The sequence below is a fragment of the Strix aluco genome, chromosome 12 (genome assembly GCF_031877795.1).
Source record: "Strix aluco isolate bStrAlu1 chromosome 12, bStrAlu1.hap1, whole genome shotgun sequence".
In the NCBI taxonomy this organism is placed as follows: domain Eukaryota; kingdom Metazoa; phylum Chordata; class Aves; order Strigiformes; family Strigidae; genus Strix; species Strix aluco.
In genome coordinates this window covers 26,261,055-26,283,844 of record NC_133942.1, presented here as the reverse complement: position 1 = coordinate 26,283,844, position 22,790 = coordinate 26,261,055, and the positions used below count along the sequence as shown (strand labels likewise).

The 22,790-nt window shown below is 36.6% G+C and overlaps 1 protein-coding gene across 15 annotated transcripts in view; it reads left to right on the top strand.

Moving 5' to 3' along the window:
• The window catches only part of ZNF280D (zinc finger protein 280D), a 54,023-nt gene that overhangs the window by 15,095 nt on the left and 16,138 nt on the right, over positions 1-22,790 (top strand). For 10 of the 15 annotated variants that reach the window (XM_074837814.1, XM_074837815.1, XM_074837813.1 and 7 more), the window contains 12 exons: positions 3,715-3,882; positions 6,414-6,523; positions 8,127-8,356; positions 10,759-10,916; positions 11,328-11,428; positions 11,522-11,668; positions 12,264-12,398; positions 13,979-14,223; positions 15,226-15,366; positions 17,031-17,093; positions 17,652-17,770; positions 17,966-18,002. In XM_074837814.1, coding sequence (XP_074693915.1) covers positions 3,715-3,882; positions 6,414-6,523; positions 8,127-8,356; positions 10,759-10,916; positions 11,328-11,428; positions 11,522-11,668; positions 12,264-12,398; positions 13,979-14,223; positions 15,226-15,366; positions 17,031-17,093; positions 17,652-17,770; positions 17,966-18,002 — 1,654 coding nt within the window. Of the gene's footprint in view, positions 1-3,714; positions 3,883-6,413; positions 6,524-8,126; positions 8,357-10,758; positions 10,917-11,327; positions 11,429-11,521; positions 11,669-12,263; positions 12,399-13,978; positions 14,224-15,225; positions 15,367-17,030; positions 17,094-17,651; positions 17,771-17,965; positions 18,003-20,687; positions 20,786-22,790 lie in introns of all 15 variants that reach the window. The other 5 variants (XR_012624908.1, XR_012624909.1, XR_012624910.1 and 2 more) reach the window with 2 other exon arrangements.

Here is a 22,790-nt window from a genome sequence, read left to right as displayed (position 1 = left end):
TCTCTTTTGTGAAGGATTGTGTTTCTGTAATAACTGACCAGAATCCTGTTACTCAGTCTATTAGTTACAGATGACAATCACTTCTGATCCTTCCATCAGGTAACAGGTTATGTCAATGAATGGCCTAACTGGTCATACTAACAAGTTATGTAGAACAGAGTGATTGCTAGTTTATTCTGCTTGATGTGATGATTTTGCATCTCTAATTTAGGCATTCACTCCAGATACTTATCAATGAAGGTTTGGTAGTACCTTTCCTTGCATGTGTCCAACTATTCTGCGATCTTGTTCTTGTCTTACTGGGTTAAATAGCTTTTTGTAAAGTAAGCAAATTTTATTTCATGCAAGTGGTTCAGTTTTCCAGCCCTTGCGGTTTGTGGGTTGGGGTTTTCTTGTTAATTTAGGAGACCTGCTTGAATAGTTAGAAATTACTTGTATTAGTCTCTTACTGAGAAAAATTAAATACTTAAAAGGATCAAGGATTGTAGTTCAAAGCGCCTTAAATATAGCATACTTAGTCTATGTTTATTTCTGTAGGATGGCAATAGAATTTAGAAATTTAAAGAAAAGGTTTATAATTGTGGGTTACAACACAAATATCTTTATGACACAGGAGGCAAGTTTAAGATACATTTCACTTCACCAAAAGGAAATGTTTGCATGTTCTGTAGTTTGGCTTGCATGGTGAGGTCGCATAACATGCTTATGTTCGTGTTCATTTGTGCTGATGCCTACGTGCCTGTGTTGGTGCTGTGCTTCCTCTAATTCGTATGGAGCACTGTGGGCACAAGACATTCTGGAATATGCTATTTAAAAACAGAATCCTTTTGGGAACTGGCCTGTGATACTCTGCAGGACTTCTTAACTCCTGTACATGGATCATTAAAGACACTTTTTAGCTCAATATAGCGTAAATATTTATTTCTGAGGTCTAAGCAGAGAAATTACAAGCTGCTAATGGACACTAACCAACCATTTTGTTAGGTTGTTAAATAGGAGGTGGTGTTAAGTTAAACAGCATTTGTAACTTATCTTCAGGTTGGATGGGCCCTGGGGGGGATGTATGTAAAACTAGCTTGCTTTCTGAGAGTATTTTGAGATCATTCTTTCACCCACTTGAGGAACCAGAAAATGCCATAACCAATAGAAGAACTGTTCTGAGGTATTTAGGAGCTGACTGGACTGTATACCTGCATTTATAGCACTAGATTGGTGAGGGACAGTGGATGAGAGGCCTGAAACAATTTGGCTTTCATGTCCATATTTTGTTAATTGATTGTTACCACAGCACATTTGATGCTTTCACTCTAGGTTACCATTTCTAATGTCTTCTGCCATCATTCATAAAATCAGGTCCAGCCACCACAGGTGCACATAAGTGTTAAGGGGTTTATAGTAGTGTTGTAATGTGTGTTTAGAAACCTGTTGGCAAGGTGATACCACAGCCAGTATATTTTCTCCTTCTTGCAATCATTTTAGGTACTGTACATAATAATACTGTCTATATGAGCGTAGCCAAATGTTTTGTAATAGCTATGGAATATTTACAGAAGTATTCACTAATAGGATGAAGTGCAGGTAATAGACTCCTGAACAGCCTGAAAACCAGAGAAGAATTGTTTGGCAGCTTTTCTCTGCCCACTTGAGTACCTGGAGTCCCGGACAGTTTCAGCTGTGTGGTTTGCAAAGTAGAGGACTGGACAAACTAGTCTGGAACGTGGATGATCCAAGGAATTCTTGTGTCCACGCACCAGCTGAGAGGCACTTTGATGACAAGATAATAATTGGTTTGATTATCTTTCAAAATAGGCTTTAAATTTTTTAAATTGACAACAGAATTCAAATGCAAAACTATGTATATTCTCCCAGTATTATTGTAATTCTTCTGAAAGAGGGAAATTATTAGATCAGAGTTGTATAAACTGGGTTAAGAATGCTTACCTTCACAAATATATGAAACATTGTTCAAATTTTTGTTACAGATGTGTCAAGCTTTTTTAATTGAAATTATTACCGATTTTGTTAACATGTAAAAATAGTTGTTTTTTTCCAGATCAGGTTTTCTATAGTAAAATAAAATCCTTCACTGAAGATTCTTGTAGAAAACCTTCTGTTTTTTCCCTCTCCCTCATTACACAACTACACATAATTAAATACATAGCAGCAGTTCTTACTGTAGGTTGATGACCTGATGTTCAAATAGACTCAGTGATACAGACGAATGCTAAAGTCATGCCAGCTTTATGGAAGCCTTTGCTGATCAAGATGCATGTCAGTGTAACCAGCTCACATACCTAACAATGCCAAGTATAAATAAATAAAAAAACCCTAGGAAGCAGTAGTATGCAATACATAGCCTGTTTATTTTGTGAGTGGGTTAATTACCTTAGGCAAACAATGCATAGAGTGAGACATTTCAGTTTAGTATGTTTATGTCAGAAAGAAGAAAAGGTGTGGTACAAAGGAGAATGTTAGGGTGATTAAATACGTATATAGCAAGTGAATTACGTTTTCGTCTATATCAGGCGTAGTGTGAAAAATTCTCCTGGATGCTCAAATATCAGCATTCCCTGCTGGGAGTCTTTGCCTCTGGATTGAATGGGGAGACTATCCAGACTGGCAAAGTGTAGCTAGCTACCACTAAGTAAACACAACTTGAGGGTGGGAGGGGGTTGTTTTGTTTCTTCTCAGAAGAAGTTTGAATAATTTTGTGACACAAATTATCTCTGCTTGGTGAGAAGACTTTTAAAGATACTAATTCAGTTTCTTATTACACCCAAAGAAATCATTGGAGCAGCTACACCTTTGGGAGGGAAGTAGACAGTGTCCTTGGTTCAGATCATCGTGTCTGGAACTGAAGCCTGGACCCTGTCATAGTTCATGATAGTCTTAAGGTTGTTTGCAGTCTGATTGGGAGAGATTTACAAGGCTTGTGCTGGCGTTTCAGACTTCTTGGTATGTAGCTGTGCTTTTTCAGGTCTGCTTGAGGACTGATCTCTGTATTGAGATTACATCATCAGGGGTAATCTTACAGTAACAGAGACATGGCTTTCAGGACAAGATGGAGCCAAGTATTGATGGGCATGTTAATCAGGTACCAAACCTCTGAGTTTCCAAGTTGTTTTTTAGTGATTTTCTTTTTTTTAGAAGAAATACTGCAAACAGTAAGTGAATCAACTGTTTTTCAAAAGAGAGCAAATAGGTGTGCTGTGATTGCTTATTAGAAGTTACAACACTGTTTTCATTTTGCATACAAACTGAAGTCTCAAACGTTTTACAGAATTAAATAACAAACTAAACCAGCATTAACATAGGACCAGAAAAAAGGAGAGATGTCTTTCATCAGAAGGGCAGAGGTTGTTCCAAATAGTGGACTTTGCAGAAACCAGCTGCTTAGCTTAACTTTGTTACTGTGAACTGACCTTGTTTCAGATTAGTGTGGGTCAAGATGTGAAAAGTAGGCCAAGTAAGTTCAGGTGGCCATAGTATTATTTACTGGGTTTCAGGGATGTATCTTTTTGCATTTACCCTTTCCTTCTCCACTGGCCTTAGAATATTCAGTCTGAGTTGGATATTGTTTTCTTAACTTCTATATGGCTTATTTTAGGGAAATCTTAACTGCTTTATGACGATCCTCTAAAGTATAGGCACAACTAATGTGTTCATAATATACTATGGAAAAAAACTGAGGTTCTTTAATTTAAACCACTGTAGGTCTGAATGAGAGTGGTTTTGTATCTAAGCGTCCTGCTACTTCTGAAGGCAACACTGTAACTCCAAAAAAGGCCAAGTCTAATGAGGTTGGTGCTGGAAGCAATTCAGATGTTTCACCTACAGTTAACTCTCCAACAGTAACACCATCACAAAATGTATCTTCAAAAGGTAGGGTAGATCAAATGGCCTAGCTGTCAGTCCATGCATCTGTTTCATGGAAAACACTAGCACTCTTGTAATGTTTAAGTTGATTGGTATTATTAATGCTTAAGGCAATGTAAATAAGTAGCTCTGTTCTTATGCCTTAAAATAAGAAAAACCTTTCTATGCGAGGATTTACATACCTTTACAAACTAATACACCCAAAGTTATTACCTATTCAAATTTTATACCTTTATTGTTCAATAGGTATGTTTGAATTATATAAAGCAAAGATTTAGTGGCTGTGAAGACAGATGATCAAAATAAATACGCCTGACCTCATACTCTTAGTTCAGATTATCTATGTCAAAGAACTGAATAGAGAGTTTAAAGTTTATAAACCAACCAACGAGAAAATCAGGATTGATTTGATTGAAGTTCTGTGACTGCTGAATTTATCAACTAATTCTGACTAGATAAAAGGAAGGGAAAAACCCCAACATTGTAGGAATGTTAGGCAAGGCAGCAAGGACTCAGACTGTGAAATCTCTATCTTTGGAGATACTCAGAAGCTGACTGGACATGGCTCTGAGCATCCTGATAAGGCTGGACTTGCTTTGAGTGGGAGGTTGGACAAAAACACCTCCATAGGTCCAACCTAAATTATTCTGTGACTCTGTAATTCGACTAAGTCTTGCAAAGTGTGTTTTGCAGTTCCCCCCTTTCTTCTGCAGTGGTATTTTTGACAGACTTGAAAATGGTAGTGGGAAGGGAGGAGGGGGATTTAAGTTTCAAAGAGAGGATGTTCCTGAAAAGACCTTTCCCTCCCTACAAGAAGACAGGTAGTCTAGCTGTTTCAGTGTATTAATAATTGGGTGCATTTTCCTCCTGAGCTTAAAGGTGCTTTCCAGCTTATTGTGAAAGATGAGGATTTATTCTGGAGTTTGAGATATTTCCAGCCACGTACTCTCTCCTCTAATGTTAAAATGAGGAGTTACCTACAGTATGATTCTGTTTGGAATCATTTCATATCTGGGGTTTTTGCATGTCTTGTTTGCAGCTGGTTTCCTATCAGACTCTTCCCCAGCAACTAGAAGGAAGTGGCTATAATGTGGACTATTGCAGCACAAATACCTTCCTCCACCCTGTGTTGGGTAAAACAGATACTGTGCTGCAGCCTATAATGTACAAAAGATAACTGGAGGATCTCACTAAATGCAGTAACAAAGTATTAGATCATATTCACTGAGAAATTTATGAGTTTGTCTCTAAGCCATCCCGTGCTAGCATAGCAATTTCTAATCTGTCACAGAATCCAGCACTGAAGCACTGCAGAACATGAGATCTTGCTGCAGAACCTGTTTCCTTCCAACTCAGCTTGCACTTAGCTGTGACATGTCAAAACGTTGTACAAACTGTAATAGTGAAGACTTGCAGCACTGTTTTGCGGTATATCTCTTGCATGGCCATCCACTCATGTGAAGGACTTTCTGCTTAATTACGATCCTTAGCAATACTGTTATCTTCAAGGAAAAACAGTTTGATTGATGTCTACCTCATGGACTATGCAAGACTATTTTTGTGAAAAAATGTTTAATGCTGTTGCATGGTCATCTCTTAACTCATACACTTACTCATTCCCTTGTTATAAGGTGGATGTATTTGCGTGCTTATTTTTATTACATTTTTTCATAGCCCTGGCGGAGTACAGTTGAGATGTTACTTAAAACTCTTCCTGTGTTTAACCTCTTCTCCTAAACTACTTACTCAGCATGGAGTCCTCCAGATCTGTGAATGACTTGAGAATGCAAGAGAACTTCATCTGGAAAAGTAGCTCTCACTCTGAAGTTTTTTGACAGTTTGGAGAAAATTGGAAGCCTGGGTTTATTCATTAAAGTTTAAGCTAATGCAAAACTTTTTTGTTTTTGCTCAAAAGGTTTAATCATTTTATGTTGATAAGAGAAATACTATTTCCTTTCATTACTGGGAGTAATTATTTAGAGGATTTATTCTCTAGGTTCTCCAAAGACACCTTTGCTCAACAGGAATGATGCATCTGAATAGGCCTAGGTTCCAACAACTGTCCAGAGAGAAATATTCTCATCGTTGAGAACCAGATGGTGAAATTCCCTCCCAAACCCAGTTATCTGAACCCTATTGTGGTGATGATCAGGTCATGGCATAAAAGAAGTTTTACATGTTCATTTGAGAATTAAAGTTCTTAAAACAAAAACATCAAAAATCCATCCTGTCTGGGGGGTGGGGGGGGGGGGGTGGTGCACAGAATTAATACTTTGTCTCTGTCATGCTACCTTTACTCCCTCCCATTTTTTCCTCATTAGTTAAGATTTTGTAAAAGTTGTTTATAGGTCTATATCAAAATGAACAAACTCAAACTCAGTTTGGAAAAAAGGAAGGGTAGTTAAGATGGTTGTAAAACCTTGCTTATGGTTACTACAACTACACCATTTGTAATAGTTTTCATTTGAAATAGCGTATTTTGCTAGAAAAATAATAAATTGAGTATTATGAATCTTAACATACTTTAAATTTTACAGGTACAAATGTTGCATCAAGCACCATTAAAAATGGAGGACCTTTTCCACGAGCTTGTCCAAAGTGCAATATTCATTTCAATCTTATGGATCCTCTAAAAAATCATATGAAGGTAAGATATTTGGGGGCTGGTAAACATTGTAACAAACTTACGTGAGCTTGTGTTTGGTTATGAAAGTGCCATGGTTTGATATGAAGATAGTCAAGATAGTCTGACTTCTGGCTATGATCAACCAGAGCCTAAATGCTCGATGTCTTGCAGTCATGGAGAGGAAGAATGGAGTAGGAGAGCTCTTAATCTTGCCACTTTTTTCCTTATTTTCCAATGAGTTGAGGCATATTTGCTGTGTCTGTATGATTTCTCTCTGCCACAGCTGTGACTTCCTGAACCATTGGCCAGATTCAGGTGAATTTAATGAAGGTAAGTGCCTATAATAATAGGCAGCTAGTTGACCCACATCTATGTTATATTGCTACTGAGACAAAGATGACAGAGTAAACTTACCTTTTTATCTTGATACATCACTTCATAGCTAAAAAAAGTTAAGCTGAGGGGGAAAACTTAATTTGTGGCTCATATATGAACATTGTGAGAATCAAAGCTTTCAGAAACTAAGCATTGCTTAGTCTGCATATGAAACTACTCAGAAACATTATGAAACTTCTGGAAACATTGTTTCCTGGAAAATAATTACTTATATTTGGCAAAGATTCATACAATTCTCAGGCATGTGTATTCCAATTCAGGGGGCAGAGAAGTGGCTTTCCATTCTATGGACAATGTGAATAACCTGTGCAAAAAGGAATACGAACTATGATGTAATAGAAATCTGTGAGGCTCTGAGTTACTGTTAACTCAGATCATTCTGATTTACTGGGCTTATACCCTAAATGGTAGCTACTGTCCTCTTGAGCTTCAAATCACAATTAAGAAGCATATGTAAGAGTGGAAGAAAATCAAGGGTTTTATCTTTAGTCATTATTTGTAAAGAATAGTTTTTGCACTGAGTACATCAACTGCATGGAAGAACCATTGAAGTGGTTTTACTTAGTATTATTTAATTACATTTTTAGTTAAAATAGAAAGTAGTCCTGCACAATAGAAGCCATTATTCAGCAGGAGAAAGATACCTGTCCTCTGAAACATCCTGATTTTGTTAGAAACTTCATAGCATCTTCCGTGTGAAATGTTTCATATTTTTTAAATGTTAAGTTTCATAGTATAGCTATTGAGTTAAGCATTTATGTACACTTCGACATAAAGAAGCTTGAACAATGTGTGCTGTGTGACTTAGGATTTCTGAATTTTTCAGTAATGCTGGAAAGAACTTCTGCAGGTTTCAACATATGTCCTTTCCAAAGAAATAAAAGATAAAACTTTCCATTAAGTTCTCAGTAAACTTATGCTTGTCAGCAAAATACTTGCATAAAAGCTGCTTTTCTAGCTTAAATTCATTTTACGTGAACCTATGAGAATAATCCCTTTTCAGTTTTCATAGTATATAGTGTTTTATTACCTAAACACTACTTAAAGATCAGTTATTGTTCAAAATCCTTATGTGAATATGAATAAAGTCGATGTGCTGGAGAACTGATCTTTGTATCTAACTCTAGGGGCTTCAGTTTTTAAAATGGTGTTGTCATTGATGCAGTTTGGTAAGAGATACTGATAGCTTTGTGTCTGTCTGTGTCTTCTCCCCCCTCTTTCCATCCAGTATTGTTGTCCAGATATGGTAAATAACTTTTTCCTGGGAATGGTCAAAACAGAATGTTCAAGCACAACAAGCAAGACTGCTGAATCTGAGAAAGGAAAATTGATTATGTTGGTTAATGACTTTTATTATGGGAAACATGAAGGTGACACCCAGCAGGTGCAACAGGAGCAGAAGACTCATACAACATTTAAGTGCTTCAGTTGTTTGAAAGTTCTTAAAAATAACATAAGGTATTTGAACTCCCTTCCTCAATTGTTTGTTAATCCCTACAGCCCATAGCACTTAGTTTCGTGCATTAAAAATTTGTGTCTCAAATAGAATTTTTTTTTTCTTCTTGAAAACTGATAATATTGGGTGACTGAACAGAAATTTCAGTATGCATGTATGGCCGTAACTTAACCTGTTCACAGATTAGAGTACGAATTTTAATGGTGTCTAACATAAACAGTAGAGTTTTAAGGAGAGCAGTTGTAGGACTTTGGGGTTAGAAAGGGCAACACAAAGTATTTTACAATTTGCCATCTGGATTGATGGTGATATCAGTAGATGCGAGTGTTAATTCCCTTTAGGGATGCACAATGACTAATAGTTGGTGGTTTACTTATGTAACATCTGTTATTTTGATGGAATAATTTTACCTTCAAATGCTGCAAAAAACTTCAGTAAGCTGTTTTAATAGGTAGACAAGTTCATGTCATTGTTTCTTTGGAAGTTAAGGTCATTGAACTTCATTATATGCATTCTTCAAGGGAAGCTGAAGTAGCAGAATGTAAAACTGAAAAATGGACTTTCTTCAAAGGGCACAGTCTGCAAGTTAAAATTAACAGGTTTATGCTAACATTAGACCCATATTACTGCACAAAACAGAAGTTTCATGTAATCACAAACATTATATTTGTTATTAATCATTAAGTATGTGTAAATCCTCAGTAAAAGTGCCAGTAATTTGTCTTAAGCAGCTTGAAAATGTTGTATGTTCTTAGACTTCAAAAGAGTTTACTCTCACGATTTTATAGTTCTTGTTAATTATGGCATTTCTTCCCTTGCAATTTATCTTCTTAAGAGCAGTAAACTGTTTGATAGGTCCAAGAGGTTTTTCTTCTGTCTTTGTACGCATAATACTTCTCAAATAAGGCTTTCTTGCAGTAGCATGAGAAGTAGTCCACAGAAAGAATGCTTTATTAAGATACTGGGTTTATTTTAAAAACTGTTTTTCAGGCACTGGTTTCTACTCAGTGTTATACTGTATGCTGTTGGTGCTGTGGTGCCTGTGTGTTCCACAGCAGGTCATTAAAAACGAGCACTTCACTTTTTCTTTTAATTTCTCTAGAGTTGACTTTCAGTGATAGTGATTTTTGCTGTAACTTTGTGGCTGTATACCATAGTTCTGTAACTTCAGAATTTTTATTCCAAGGTGTATTTTACACCTTTAACCATTTATAGTGGACAAAATAGATACTTAGTATCTCTGTACTTTTAGAGGAAGTTTTCTGGACCTTAGTTCAGAAAAGCACAAAGTAATTAATCAGGGTAGTCCCCTTCTTCCTTTAAAAGATCTATAGTTGAACACACCATTGAAATAATGTTAGGATAACATGCAGTACTGGTGTCAATTCCTTTCTTCTGCATAGGTACCTGGATATCTTCAGTTAGGTCTCTTTTTTTTTTTTGCTTTTTTTTAAGCAACTGCATGATATTAGAAGCTTGAGCTCAGGCAACTACTCTCCGTTCTCATTTGTTTTTTCCGGTTCCAAGGTCACCACTTTGAGAGCTATATTCCTTTTGTGAGTGTGACCTAGTTCCTCTGGCTGTACTGAAATGAAGCACATTCAAAATAGAACAGTTTTTGAAGTTTAACAGTAGTGAGTTGTACAGCTAACCTGTCCTTGTGCTGTTCCACCAGTAACTCTGACCTGCCCAATGTTGTCATGGGTACCTGGACTTTTCAGCCAAAATAGGTTCCTACTACAGATAGGTGGACATACTAATGAGGAAAAGGTGGTAACATACCACCAAGTTGCTCATACTCATGCTTGTCAGCTGCCTAGTGGCATTCTTTGATAACTGTCCTTCATAAGGACTTCAACTTCAGTTCTAAATGCTTCATACAAAGAAAGCTCCTGGAACCTTGCCAGGTTTGGATGGAGGTGCTTTCAGATAAAGCTATAATGACCTAATTGCAGATATGTTCTTGCTACTTAATAGTTTTCAGCAGAGCTAAAGTTACACTTGTTTCAGAATGTGGCTTTGAGACTGGTGGTGGTGAAGTGTGAACAACTGATGGGTTTTTGTGGTTGTTGCCTTTGCTCATTTCTCTTTATTTCAAGGCAAGAATTTTGTCTAAGCAAACATGAAAAATGCAATAGACTGCTTAGTCTTAGAATATATTTCAGATAACTTGCATATTCCTTATAATAGTCAAGGTTTCTTGTTAAGCTTTGAAAGATGATTTCTGGCTTAGTCAGCTTGCTTAACTTTGTTGCCTTTTTTTTCCTTAAATGTTTTTTTTTTAAATTGAGAAGTCATTACAGAATAAAGTTTCTAAAGAATCCTGTACATCTTGCATGTGATGTGTCATGTGTAGTGAATGTTAAAACATAGGGTTTTTTCACCTTTTTGCTGTTGCTTAAAGGTTTATGAACCACATGAAACATCACTTGGAGCTTGAGAAGCAGAGCAGTGAAAGCTGGGAAAGCCACACCACCTGCCAGCACTGTTACCGTCAGTTTCCCACCCCTTTCCAGCTGCAGTGCCACATTGAAAGTACACACACGCCTTACGAGTCATCTAGTAAGTTGGATTGTAACACATTGAACTCTTCTGTTACCTAAATTTTTTAGATATTTTCTGACTTCGCTGGTTTTTAACTTCAGAATAAAGCTATTTTACTTCAAGAGCAATAACCTTGAGATTTAAAATAGGAGCTTAGCGCTCATTTATGTTAGGGCAATGTGTGTGGGGAAAAAAACCTTAAAAAGCATTTTGGCTTTTTAATTGAAAGCTGCAAGAATTCATGTTGTTCAAGGACCTTGCACTCCTTGCTTCCTGAAATTGTACATGGAATTCCTTCTGAAGAGTAGAATAATCGTTAAATTGCTTTACCTTTATAGATATATACAGTTCACATATACATACATATTATAATTTATCTCCTTATGACCCCAAACAAATTTCTTTTTTCTCATTTTTCACTTTTTCTAGCAATTTGTAAAATCTGCGAATTATCCTTTGAAACAGAGCAAGTTCTTCTGCAACATATGAAGGACAATCATAAGCCAGGTGAAATGCCGTATGTTTGCCAGGTATCTCAGAATGACTGTTTTGTATTCAGATTACACCACCCCCCTGTCTTTACTGTCAAACTTTTAACAAGAAAGTCAAACTTCTTGTTTTAGGTATGCAACTACAGATCCTCAGCTTTTTCAGATGTAGAAACACATTTTAGAACAGTTCATGAAAATACAAAACACTTGCTATGCCCGTTTTGCCTCAAAGTAATTAAAATTGGAGCACCGTATATGCATCATTACATGAGGCATCAGGTAAGCAAATATTTTCTATCCTTAACACTAGAAAAATATGATATATATGTAATGAATCTCTGGAAAAAAAGGTGTAATTGATTTGTATGGTTGTTACTGGATAAGAAGAGTTAATAAAACGTGGTAGAAGAATTGTGACTGCTTCTTTTGATAAGTCTTTAAGAGAATTACTAGACTTCGTCATGTGTTTGTGTGGCAACAACTCCCTGTTTAAAAAAAAAAAATCTCTGAATATCCTTGAAACAATATCTCTGCTGTTTGGTTTCTTCATTAAGGTGTAGTGATGTGTTCTGCTTTTCTTGAGGTTACTATCTAACCTTTCACTAATTCAAGGAGAGAAAAAGATTATGAAGTATTGTGTCTTCCTGTAACTGGTAACCTGATTCGTCCTCCTTAGTAATGACACTGCCTTGCATTTTCAAGTATTTAAATATTCTTTCTTTAATTCCTACAGTGTCTTGGCTTTGTACAATATTACAAGTTTGTCCAGTTGATGTTTTAGAAACTGGATGACCATTGCTTGAGACAAACTAGGGCTGGAGTATTGTTTGTCATGACATTATGCTTACTGTAGATTGTCTTCCATTTTTAAAAGAAAAAAGGAATATATCGTTGCACTAAGTGCAGACTGCAATTTTTGACATGCAAAGAAAAAATGGATCACAAGACTCAGCATCACCGAACATTTAGGAAACCCAAACAGTTAGAAGGATTGCCTCCTGGAACAAAGGTAAGTGTTCATACAGAAAAATTAGAGGGGACAAAGGAAAAAAAATTACTGGTAGAGAAAGGGATGGAATAGAAAGAAGTGCTCCTCTCTCTTTTCCAGAGCACAGTTTTGTTTGGTTTTGGGTTTTCTGCTACCTCTAAAACTAAAACTCTAAAAAATACTCCTGTTACAAGAATTGCCAGGCACAGTTTATGATTTCTTTCTGGTGATCTGTGGTGTTCCTCTCTCTCTTCCTATTCTTCCATTCATGTGTAGTTCAGTCAGTGTTGCTGCTTTCTTGAAATTAACCTCTTGGTTAATTTGCCTCCTCTCATTTATCCCTTCTTGTGCTAAGAGAAAAGGAGATAGTCTGGATGTTGGTCAGAGGGTCTGCATCATTTTTGGATGTTGGTCTGCATCATTTTTTGTGAAAGATTTTCAACCTGTGGAAAGTGGTGGCAAAAAAATCTTAGAGCGCAAGACCTACTCCTCCGTGGACAATATGTGCTTAATACTGAGTTTACCAAGTTTTTTTTTTAGCTCCAGCATTTGAAGAGGAAAAAAATCCCCACATTTTCTGCTAAGTGTTTTGTGAAGTAAACTTGGGTCTTCTCAGAACACTTAGGCTATCCTTAAATCATTCTTCCGTTTCGAGAAGGAACCACTTAGACTAGGATTTTTCTGTAGATTTCAGGACTTTCTCCTGCATTTCTTTTAATGAAGTGTGAAGGTATATGTCCTTTCAGTTGAAAGGAAGAAGAAAATTAACATTTTGATCAGCTCTTCACAGTTCATTGGCTGTGGAATCAGGAAGGAAAAATGACTGAGGTTGATGTTGATTGTGTTGCTTGGCAGAATTTAAAGCTCTGATGCTCTAGTCTGTAACAATACTTCAGTTTTCTGAAGATTTCAGGGTCTTCGTGATCTAATAAAAGCTTAGATTATGTTATAATTTCAGTGTTAGTAGACCTGGACAGAATGTAGATGATGAGACTGAAGAGCTTGGAACCAGGTTTAGAATATGAGGTGCTTCTAAACTACGATTATGGGCAAGAAGTATAATTCGGAGTCATGCTGCAAATGAAAACTGGAAAAACTGGATTTAAGGGCAAGACAAGGGAGTGCAGTAATGCCAGGTGAGAGGTCAGAAACCAAAATTAGTCCTTGGGGGTCTAGGATGAGGAGCAAAAATACCTGAAGGAAGTAAATTGGCTAATCATGAGGCAATAAGACACAGGGCTTTTCTTGAATCCAGGCACTGATAGGATTGTTTGACATTATTCTTAGTAAGGCTAATTGATCTGATCCTTCTGTTTATTTTCCATAGCTACATTTTTTTTAAGAAAGCAGGATGTAGCCAGTTGCAGGTCTGAAAAGAGAGCAGTGTGTTTTGTCATGGCGATTTCCACCAAAACAGCTTTTTAAGCATCCAGTAGACTGAGGTTAGGTTTACTCTTTCGTATTTCTCAAAGCAGTCTTTACTGAGGAGTGTTTCTTATGCTATAATTTTTGTCCTAAAGTGGCTTAAACTTTGAGAAAAATAGAAATGGGAACTTAGAAAGCTTAAATCTAAAAACTTTTTTTTAATTTCATACTTGTAGGTGACTATTCGAGCATCTATTGGATCTCTTCAATCAGGATCATCAGCTACATCTTCTGTTAGTACAAGCACTTCCACGTTTCAGTTATCACCTAAAGCTAAAAATACAACCACTAAAAATCATAACAAATCTAATACAAATAAGTCAAAAGCTAAATCAAAATCAACTACATCAAGGAAGCAAAATGCATGGACCAACAGCAAAAAAAAAAAAGAAGTTACAAATACAGCATTGCATAATTTAAGGTAAAATATTAGTATTAAACATATCTTTATACTTTGAATATAAATAATCATTTAATTATCTTTCGATAACTTCTAATATTGCAATACAGAAGATTTGTCATTGCAGTTTTGCAGAAAAATCAGGCACATAAGCTTTTCACATACTGGTACTGTGATTATAATTCTGTATCTTCATTCACCAATTTTGTTGGTGGTAGAGTACTTTATGATGGAAGAACGGATGTTCTGGAAACTTTTCTGTGCTAAACTTAGAATTTTTCTCTGCACAGAGCCACAGACTCTTGAAATACTGACTCATTAGGCAGATTTATGTTTAAAATTGACCTGTAGAGGGGAATATGTCTGCCTGGGTGTTCTTTGCAAGCTTTCTTATGGAGGGGAAAGTCTTTTCCTCCTTCCATTTTTTTAAGGGTTTTATTTGAACCTGTTATTTAAAAGGTTAAGTCTTGTCTGTCCTAGGAGATACCTTAATTTGGGAGCTACCAAAACAAAATCGAGAAAGTAAAAGCAAGCTGTTAGGAGAATGCTGTCCTTATATTTACTTATAATTTGCCTGGGGTTTGCTATCCTTTTATTAATAATTTAATAGGTTTTTTTATGGACTAGAATGTAATTTCATTGGCTAAGATGAGTTAGCAATTTTCTTTGTCAGAGATTGTATCTGTCTCCCTTCCACTAAGGTGCTAACGCTCACAGTGTGTAGCCGAGACATCCAAAAACGGCCAGCAGAATTGGGGGAGAAGAGGATTACATTCTTGCTTTGTAGATATTTCAAAGCTTGTGGGGAATATCAGGGGTGACAGGAAAACCAAAGGGTTTTTTCTGTGCATTTTTCACGTGTGCTAACATAACCCATAAGTATTTAACTGATGCATTTTTAAGTTCTTCATTTTTTCACCTAATGTAAGCAGGCTTGCTACTGACTTAAAACAAGAAGTTTGTAATAGTTATCTTGTCTTAAAGGGTTGGTATTGACTATTAACTTTTTCATATTACTGTTAGGTATCGTTTGGGAGCTCACAAATGTATTGAGTGTTACTCGGAAATAAAAGATTTTGCAAGCCATTTTCCTGCTTATGTCCACTGTAGCTTATGCAGATACAACACTAGCTGTAGCAAAGCCTATGTGAATCACATGATGAGGTAAGAACTCTTCGAAGTTTTGGCTGGGTTATCAAATAGTTCCTAAGTTCATATAGGGTGTGCTAAGCCTTTCTATTAGCTGAATTTTGAACTGGGTCGTAGGACTGGCAGGGAAATGTCTAAGGATTTTTACTTTGTAATGAGGGCCTAAACCCATGTTCTTGTTTTGCCGTAAAAACCCAGTGGTTCAGGCAGCGTTCTATCTTTGCTTCAGAGTTTCTATGGCATCTTCCATAACCATTTCAGCCAGACTTAAATAATGACTAATTGTTGCGTGCTTCTGGGTTTCAGATTGAATACCTCATCTGATTTTACAAGTGCTGAATGCATACAGCCACAGTTATTGCTGATGAAATCTGTGCTCAGAATACTATGTAAAGGATGTCTCAAATAGCATAGTCAAGGGGATACTTTTTCATATACTACCTCTGGTCATCTGTAAAAATAACATCTCATTTTGCAGGAGGTTTGTCACTGATTTTGAGACAGTGTAGAATGTTAGTGATGACAGCTGTAAAGAAGCCTGCTAAGAAAACAAATGCATTAGTTTTCAGAGCAATAGTATTATACTATGCAATAATTAGACACAGGTCACGTAGCAGTGACAGGAAAAGAAAATTTTGAGAACCTATTTGTTAATCCTGTGCCCTGAACAAGCCAAGTTGTGGGGAAAAAAACAGAATGCAATTGTCTTTTTGAATACATGTACATATAAAATACCTTGACATTTTTGAATGCTAGAATTCTTGGAATTTATGACCCAAGTCTTTACAAGTTATTGTATATATTTTATATGTTGACCTATTCATATTAATTTCAATGCTCATGTGAGTCCTAGGCTGAAATAGTTACATGCTTTTATGCATATAATCTACTGATTGCATGCTTAAATAATAAAAATTAATGTGCATAGTTCTGACTGTGCAAGAGTAAGTTTACTGGGAAGGGGAGAAGGGAATCTAAGGTAAACTGTTGCTACTGTTGCCCATGTTCTGGGTGTTGTCAAATTCAACCCTGCAGTAAAACAGCCTGTCTGTTGTCCTCTGTCTCCTTGGTGTACTAATGCTCCCGCTACCTTGACCCCTTGCAGCACCTATCATCACCTTTTTTGGTGAGTGTGAGGAACAAGGGATGGCGAGGAGGAAGGCTGTTAGAGGGAGGCTGTTTCTGCAGTAACAGCCCTCGTACGTCAGCTTCTCGCTTCTTGTTTCGTACGGGAGTACAGTGTTGGCACATTCTTAATCTGCATATGAGAATTTACAGGTTGTCTGAAAATTTGAAGCCATCTCATTAGGAAGCATGAGTTCAAAGTTTTGCAGCTTCTGTGGAGCACTGTATAGCTACAACCATGGCGCTGCAAGAGCTAAACTGCTGATGGAAATGATGTAACTATGTTCTTGCGGGACTGTGCTGACAAATTTAAGCCTTGGCCCTCCCAAACTAGTTATTTACAAGAGAGACAGTGTTTTGAACTAGAGCTGAGATTCACAAACCTGTAAGCTTTCAGCAATTTAATGTTTTGGAATAATGCAGGTCAGTAATTGAGCCTTCTATTTTCATGCATTGTCATAAGCAAATTGCAGTACCACATACAGAGTAGGGGATGTGTGGAGTAATGTACTCAAAAAAAACCAATCTAAGTGGTAATGTTTTCTTGTATTTAGTTTTCACAGTGCTCGTCCAAGTAAAAGGTTTTGGATCTATAAGAAGCATTCAGAAGAGCTACGGTAATCCAGCTTTTTTCAGTTACAGATCATTGTTTTTACTTTCTGATAGTGAACTGATTAGTTAAATGAGATTGGAGCCTCTTGAGTTTCTAGGCTTCCACAGTTTAGAAGGAGCCCGGAAATAAAAGCATTACCTCTTCCATTAGCAGTGTTTGATTCAGTGACAAACATTTGTTATTTGTCCACATTTATTAACATCTTTCTTAACTCTGGGCAGTTTTTAAAAATATTATTATTTCTTTATTTTTTAATCATAATGTGCAAAAGGGGGGGGGGGGGCATGAGGAAAACAAACAAAAAAACCCAAAACAAAAAACCCAAACAAACAAAACCCACCAAACTAGAGAAACTCATCCAGCATGGAGATACCCTGGTCATTGATACAGATTTCCAGATGCTAGCTGCAGTATAAAAAGTAAGAATATGTTTTTGTGAGTCATCTGAAGTTGCAGGAAATATTAATTATTTCTGTATAATCTGTCCAGTTGCTGAAAGTTAAGAAAACTGTTTTCACAGCCATGTTGTATTTATACTTCCTTTTTAATGTCTCTTCTCTAGAGGTGTGACTGTAGTGTGTCTTAACTGTGATTTCCTGACTGATGTTTCTGGCTTAGACAGCATGGCCACACATCTGAGTGAAAGCCACTCTCATACTTGTCAAGTTGTTATAGAGAAAGGTGAGTACAGATAATGTCTTTTTTATATAGTGTGTGTATATATATAAAAATACTTGTGTGTGGATGTCTGTGTTATTGCAAACCTCTTTTTGGGTGCATTATCATTATTTCTGTGTACTTTGATTTGAAAGTGAGTACTTCTGTATTTCTAAGTTTTCAAATATTTTTAATTATGTTCTTTGTTTTTATTTTCAGTTTCTGTAGATATCCCAACTGCTGAACAAGTATCTGAGTAAGTTTTGTTTTACTGCTCAATGTTTCTATTAACTTAGTGACAGATGGCCAAAATTTGCACTTTGAACTTGGGTTTCTTTTGAATTTCATAGAATTTGAAATGTATGGATGAACGTAGACCCTTACTTCACTGGTGCTTTTTGCCCTTACCATGTCCACAACCACAAGAATAAGAGAGAAAATGATTACCTACTGCAGCTGAAATCAGAACCAGGTTTTTGTTCAGTTTGGCCAGAGAGGCATAAAAAACTCCTGCAGTATTAGAACTTCTCAATCATGACTTCTAAGTCTAGACATAGTGAAACTGCTACTTCAACTTGCTTTTAATACTACTAAATGAGTGGTTTATGTTCTTTATGTAATATTAATATAAAATTTTTTAAGAGACCTTTACTGAAGTAGGACAAATTCATTCTTAATCTTTTATAAATATTTAGAAATTATTTTCAAAACAATATTATTTATATGGCAAAGGTATACTGTTTTGTATTAAATTTTCATTCTGACTTTCAAAGAAAAATTAATACTGGGATTTTGGCTTTCAGGTTTTTTTAAGGGTTTAAAAAAGAACCTGCAATATTGTGGCGATTGTGTTGCAGGGTTTGCTTGGGGGTTTTTTTAGCCTTAGAAGAATGAGATGTGCCAAACTATCTCTGATTATCCTGAAACAGTACCTGAGGCTTTACAGTGTAGCTTGTGAGCCTACTTATGCCTTAATTGAAGGTTCAGGGGTGTGCCAGTTGAATCAAACATTTGAGTTCTCTCTAAACCATTTCAGAACACAGGAATAAAAATGTCAGAGTGTAAAGAAAGGTATTTTAAAAGATGGAAGAAAATAGTTTAACACTCACGTAACAAGGTGTCATTGAGTCCTAGCCTATAGCAGGATTCTAAAAGGCATTAGATACTCATGTGTGATGAGAACTCTTCCAACAACACAAGAAGTTCTTAGGCCTCTAAGCATAAATCAGCCTTCACTGAGTTTTGGAAATATCCCCAATAGGTTATTTCATATCTATTAAGTATTTTCTTTCTTAGCTTCTATGAAGTGACCAGTAAGAGGGGGTATTGGAATAATCTGTCATCTCACCCAAACATAGAAATACTTTTCTTTGGCAAAGAGTATTAGTGGAGCAAAGTATATGCTATAAACTTCAAACTTCAACTAGTAACTGTTGAGCATGTGATACAGTTGAGGAAAACTGGTGGTCTGATAAGATGACTGATAGACATTATTAAAAGAATTTGAGATATTCTGGCAGGAATGAATAGAGGAAGGCAGTTAATTTGGGAAAGCATTCCAGAAAGCCATTTAAAAAATGAAATTTCTGATTTTGGAGCACAGAATATTGAAACTGAACAAAATACTGGAAAGAGTCAACTAGGAGAGTGAGCTGTATTCTCTTCATTAATCCAGGGTGATTTGTGTCCTTTAACAATTTAGATTTCAGTGAAACTCAAACAATGGAAAAAGTGTTGAGCTGTGATACCTGTGAAAACTTTAGCTTTTCTATTTGGAGCTAGCATTAGGTGTTGGGAATTAATACTTGCTGAACTATATGTAAGGAAAGGTTATAGATGTATTGAATGATGGAGAAAGAGGTACAGTTGTGACAGGCTGTTGTCAGTACTGCACAAGGACCTTGCTGTCTTGAATATATTACAGAGATGTTACATGAAAATATTTAAGAATGATGGATATACAAAGTATGTATTACTTAAAATCAGATGGGTGAGCACTGAAAAGATTTGAAGTGGAGTCAAGAATATGTGCAGGTTTGTTTCTGTGAGCTGCTAGATTAGGACAGATGCAGATAGCCATTAATTTTGAGAGCTCTGATGTTGGCATGAGATTGGTTACTGGTACTGCATGAGGTGACAATATGTGGTGGTGCTTTTTGAAACTGTCATGCTCACAGACTTCATTACTTTCAGTAAATCTTGTCCTAGTCCATATACTAATTCTCTGATACTTTGGACAAGAATATATTATTGCTAAACCTAAGAGCATGAGTATACCTGTGTAGCAGATTTTTTAATTCATTATTTGCAGTACAGAGTACACACAAAAATGTTCATCTTTTTGTGGGATGGTTCTTCATAGTACTCTGTGTTTTGCTTTGGAAGAGGAGGAACTTGCAGACAATATTGGTAACTTTTGCTGTGTAGTTTCTCAGTAATCTATGAATGTTTCTTTCCATTCTTTGACCTGTAATTCAAGTGAGGTATGACTTGTTTATGGGGCTCTTCAGAATCACTTCATCACTGGAAACAATGACTCACAATTACTATCTTGAACACTTTTGGATCTTCTCTTGCATCTCTTAGATGGTATCTTTTGGTATCTTTTATTATATATCACTGTCTGTAAGTGCTGTAAAACTCATCTTTATTGCTAATGACCAGACATGTTCCATGAGCTCCGCATAGTGTTGATGAGACTGTCTTTGGACCAGAATCCTGCCATTAGTAATACAGATAACCTAGCTGGAGATGTTCCAGCAGAAATTGCTTTTTAAATTGTTATTCTACATAAAGTCACCTTGTTTGTTTAGTGACCCACCTTGTGCAGAGGGAATAAGGCTTAATAACTATGCCAGTACTCTTCTAATGCTCAACTCTCTGCTTTGCGCAACAATTAACATATTTTTAAATGAACTGACAGCAGACATTTTTGTTGCAGGGGAGTTGAAAGTGAGCAGGTATCCTATACTGCCTTGGCTCACTGATACATCATTGTGGACCAGAAAATTGAACCCAGTCCAGCTTGGGATTATTTTGGTATGTAAGCGAACAAGGATCTGACCAGACCTTTTCCTTTTTCTTCATGCATTGAAGCTGTGGTATTCTCTTCTTGCATCTTTTAGGCAGCAGGTCTGGTCTTTTCTCCCAGTATTGTAGTCTGGCAAAGGCCCTCCTGTGATAATGTTCTCTGCTTTGCAGCATTGACTTGCAGCTTTTTGGGGGCTATATGCCTTTGAAGAGAGGCTTACCAGGAGTTTCACTTATGTGATGCAGTGTTTCTTTGCTGCTCATTTGCAGTGTTTCTTTGCTGCTCAAACCTATCAATATCATCCCAAGCTAGAGTAGTGTGTAAATTATGGTGTAAATGTGTTGACATCAAAGCCCATTTTGTTCTGAACTTGATCCTAGCTTCTGAAACTAAAGGGCTTTGTCATTCTCTTTGGGTGTTCACTAAAACATACAAGACCCGATCTATTGAATATTCAAATGAGTTGCATTTTTGTCTGCCAGTAACTTTACAGTGTATAGTGGCAAAATATGCTTTGGATGTCTTCTGTCGCATGTAACTGCAAAACCGAATCTTGGCCAAGGGAATTTATTAGCTGCTTTGCTCTGATAGCTAAGCTTCTTTTTGCTCCTAAATACTGTAGGAGGAAAGCACGTGATGGAAGCAGATACGTTTATTGAGCCTTGATTCTGAGGGTGGAGCAGCTACAGTTCATTCACACCTTGTTCTTTTGGTATCATCTCTCATCTTCAAGGGTGCTCTACTCAAGCTGCTGAGACATCTGCTGCTTTTGATTTCACTGCTTCTGACTTCATCTTTAGTTCTAGATTATCTATGACAAGTTTATCCATCAACAGGTTGTCTGGATATACGATGAGCTTTCCTTTTGTCATGATGAACATCTAGTGTTCCTCCAAACTCAACCTCCTGCTTACAGTGGATATGTGTCTTGGTTGAATCTGATTTACTAGCTTCCAAGCAACCTAATAGATAGAGCTAATCTTACCCTGCGATCAGTCACTGTTATAACCTCCTAGTCATAAGAGATTATTTTTGATGAATGCAAGCTGTTTCTTGATTTGCAGCTCTTTCTTTTTCTGCATAATCAAACTCTCTAAGATTAATCCATTTGTACTGGTATTTTTGTCGTCTTCACTTTCAGTATTCAAACAGTAACAGTTTTGGTGATAGTGAGTTTCTGCAACCACTGTGGTATTGCTAATAATGGCAAGGATCCTGCAATCCATTGTCTCTTATTTTGTGATTGAGCATCTGCACGCTTACTCAGTACTCTAAAGTCTCGTTCTTTTTGCTACTTTTTTTTTCTTCTGACAGAAGCCATGTTCCATCTTGAATGCTGCTGTTCAACTTCAACCATCAGTTACCTACTCCAGGTTTTTCTTGCAGGACTTATTTCTGTTTTGACACAGCAGCATTCAAACCAGCATAGTGGGTTTGTGTTTACATTGCGAACGTGCTGTTGCATTTCAGAGGAAGTTGAATCTGTGATGATTTCACTTTCATTCAGGTTTCCAGCAACAACAAAACTGGAATATGATTGCAGATTTTCATGGTTTTTGGAAATGTTCTCTTAAGAATTTCCCAGACATTACACTAGATTGACACTTCAATTTGAAGTTACATGAATTATACCTCTTTTGAATGCTCATTTGGAATATTATCATTTGGTTCTTTTACAGCTTTGCTACAGAAATTTTTTAAGTTTCAGGCGTGCAGTTAAAACACTTGTAAGCTACATACAGATTTGCCAGCTTTGTCTAAATAGTTGATGTAGAAACAACTGGCATCATGGCATCCTGTTTCCATTTGTGTGAGGATCTCAGAAAAGTTTCTTATGTGGAAAACTCATAACATATGAACCAGTACTAAACCATGCAGGTAAACCTGCCTGACTCAATATTAAATATCCCTGATGGTCCCAACAGCTACAACATATCATGAATATTGTAACATATTGGACCACATCTGCAGTGACAGAGCATGCATATGCATGGTGTAACCAGTTTAGCTTAT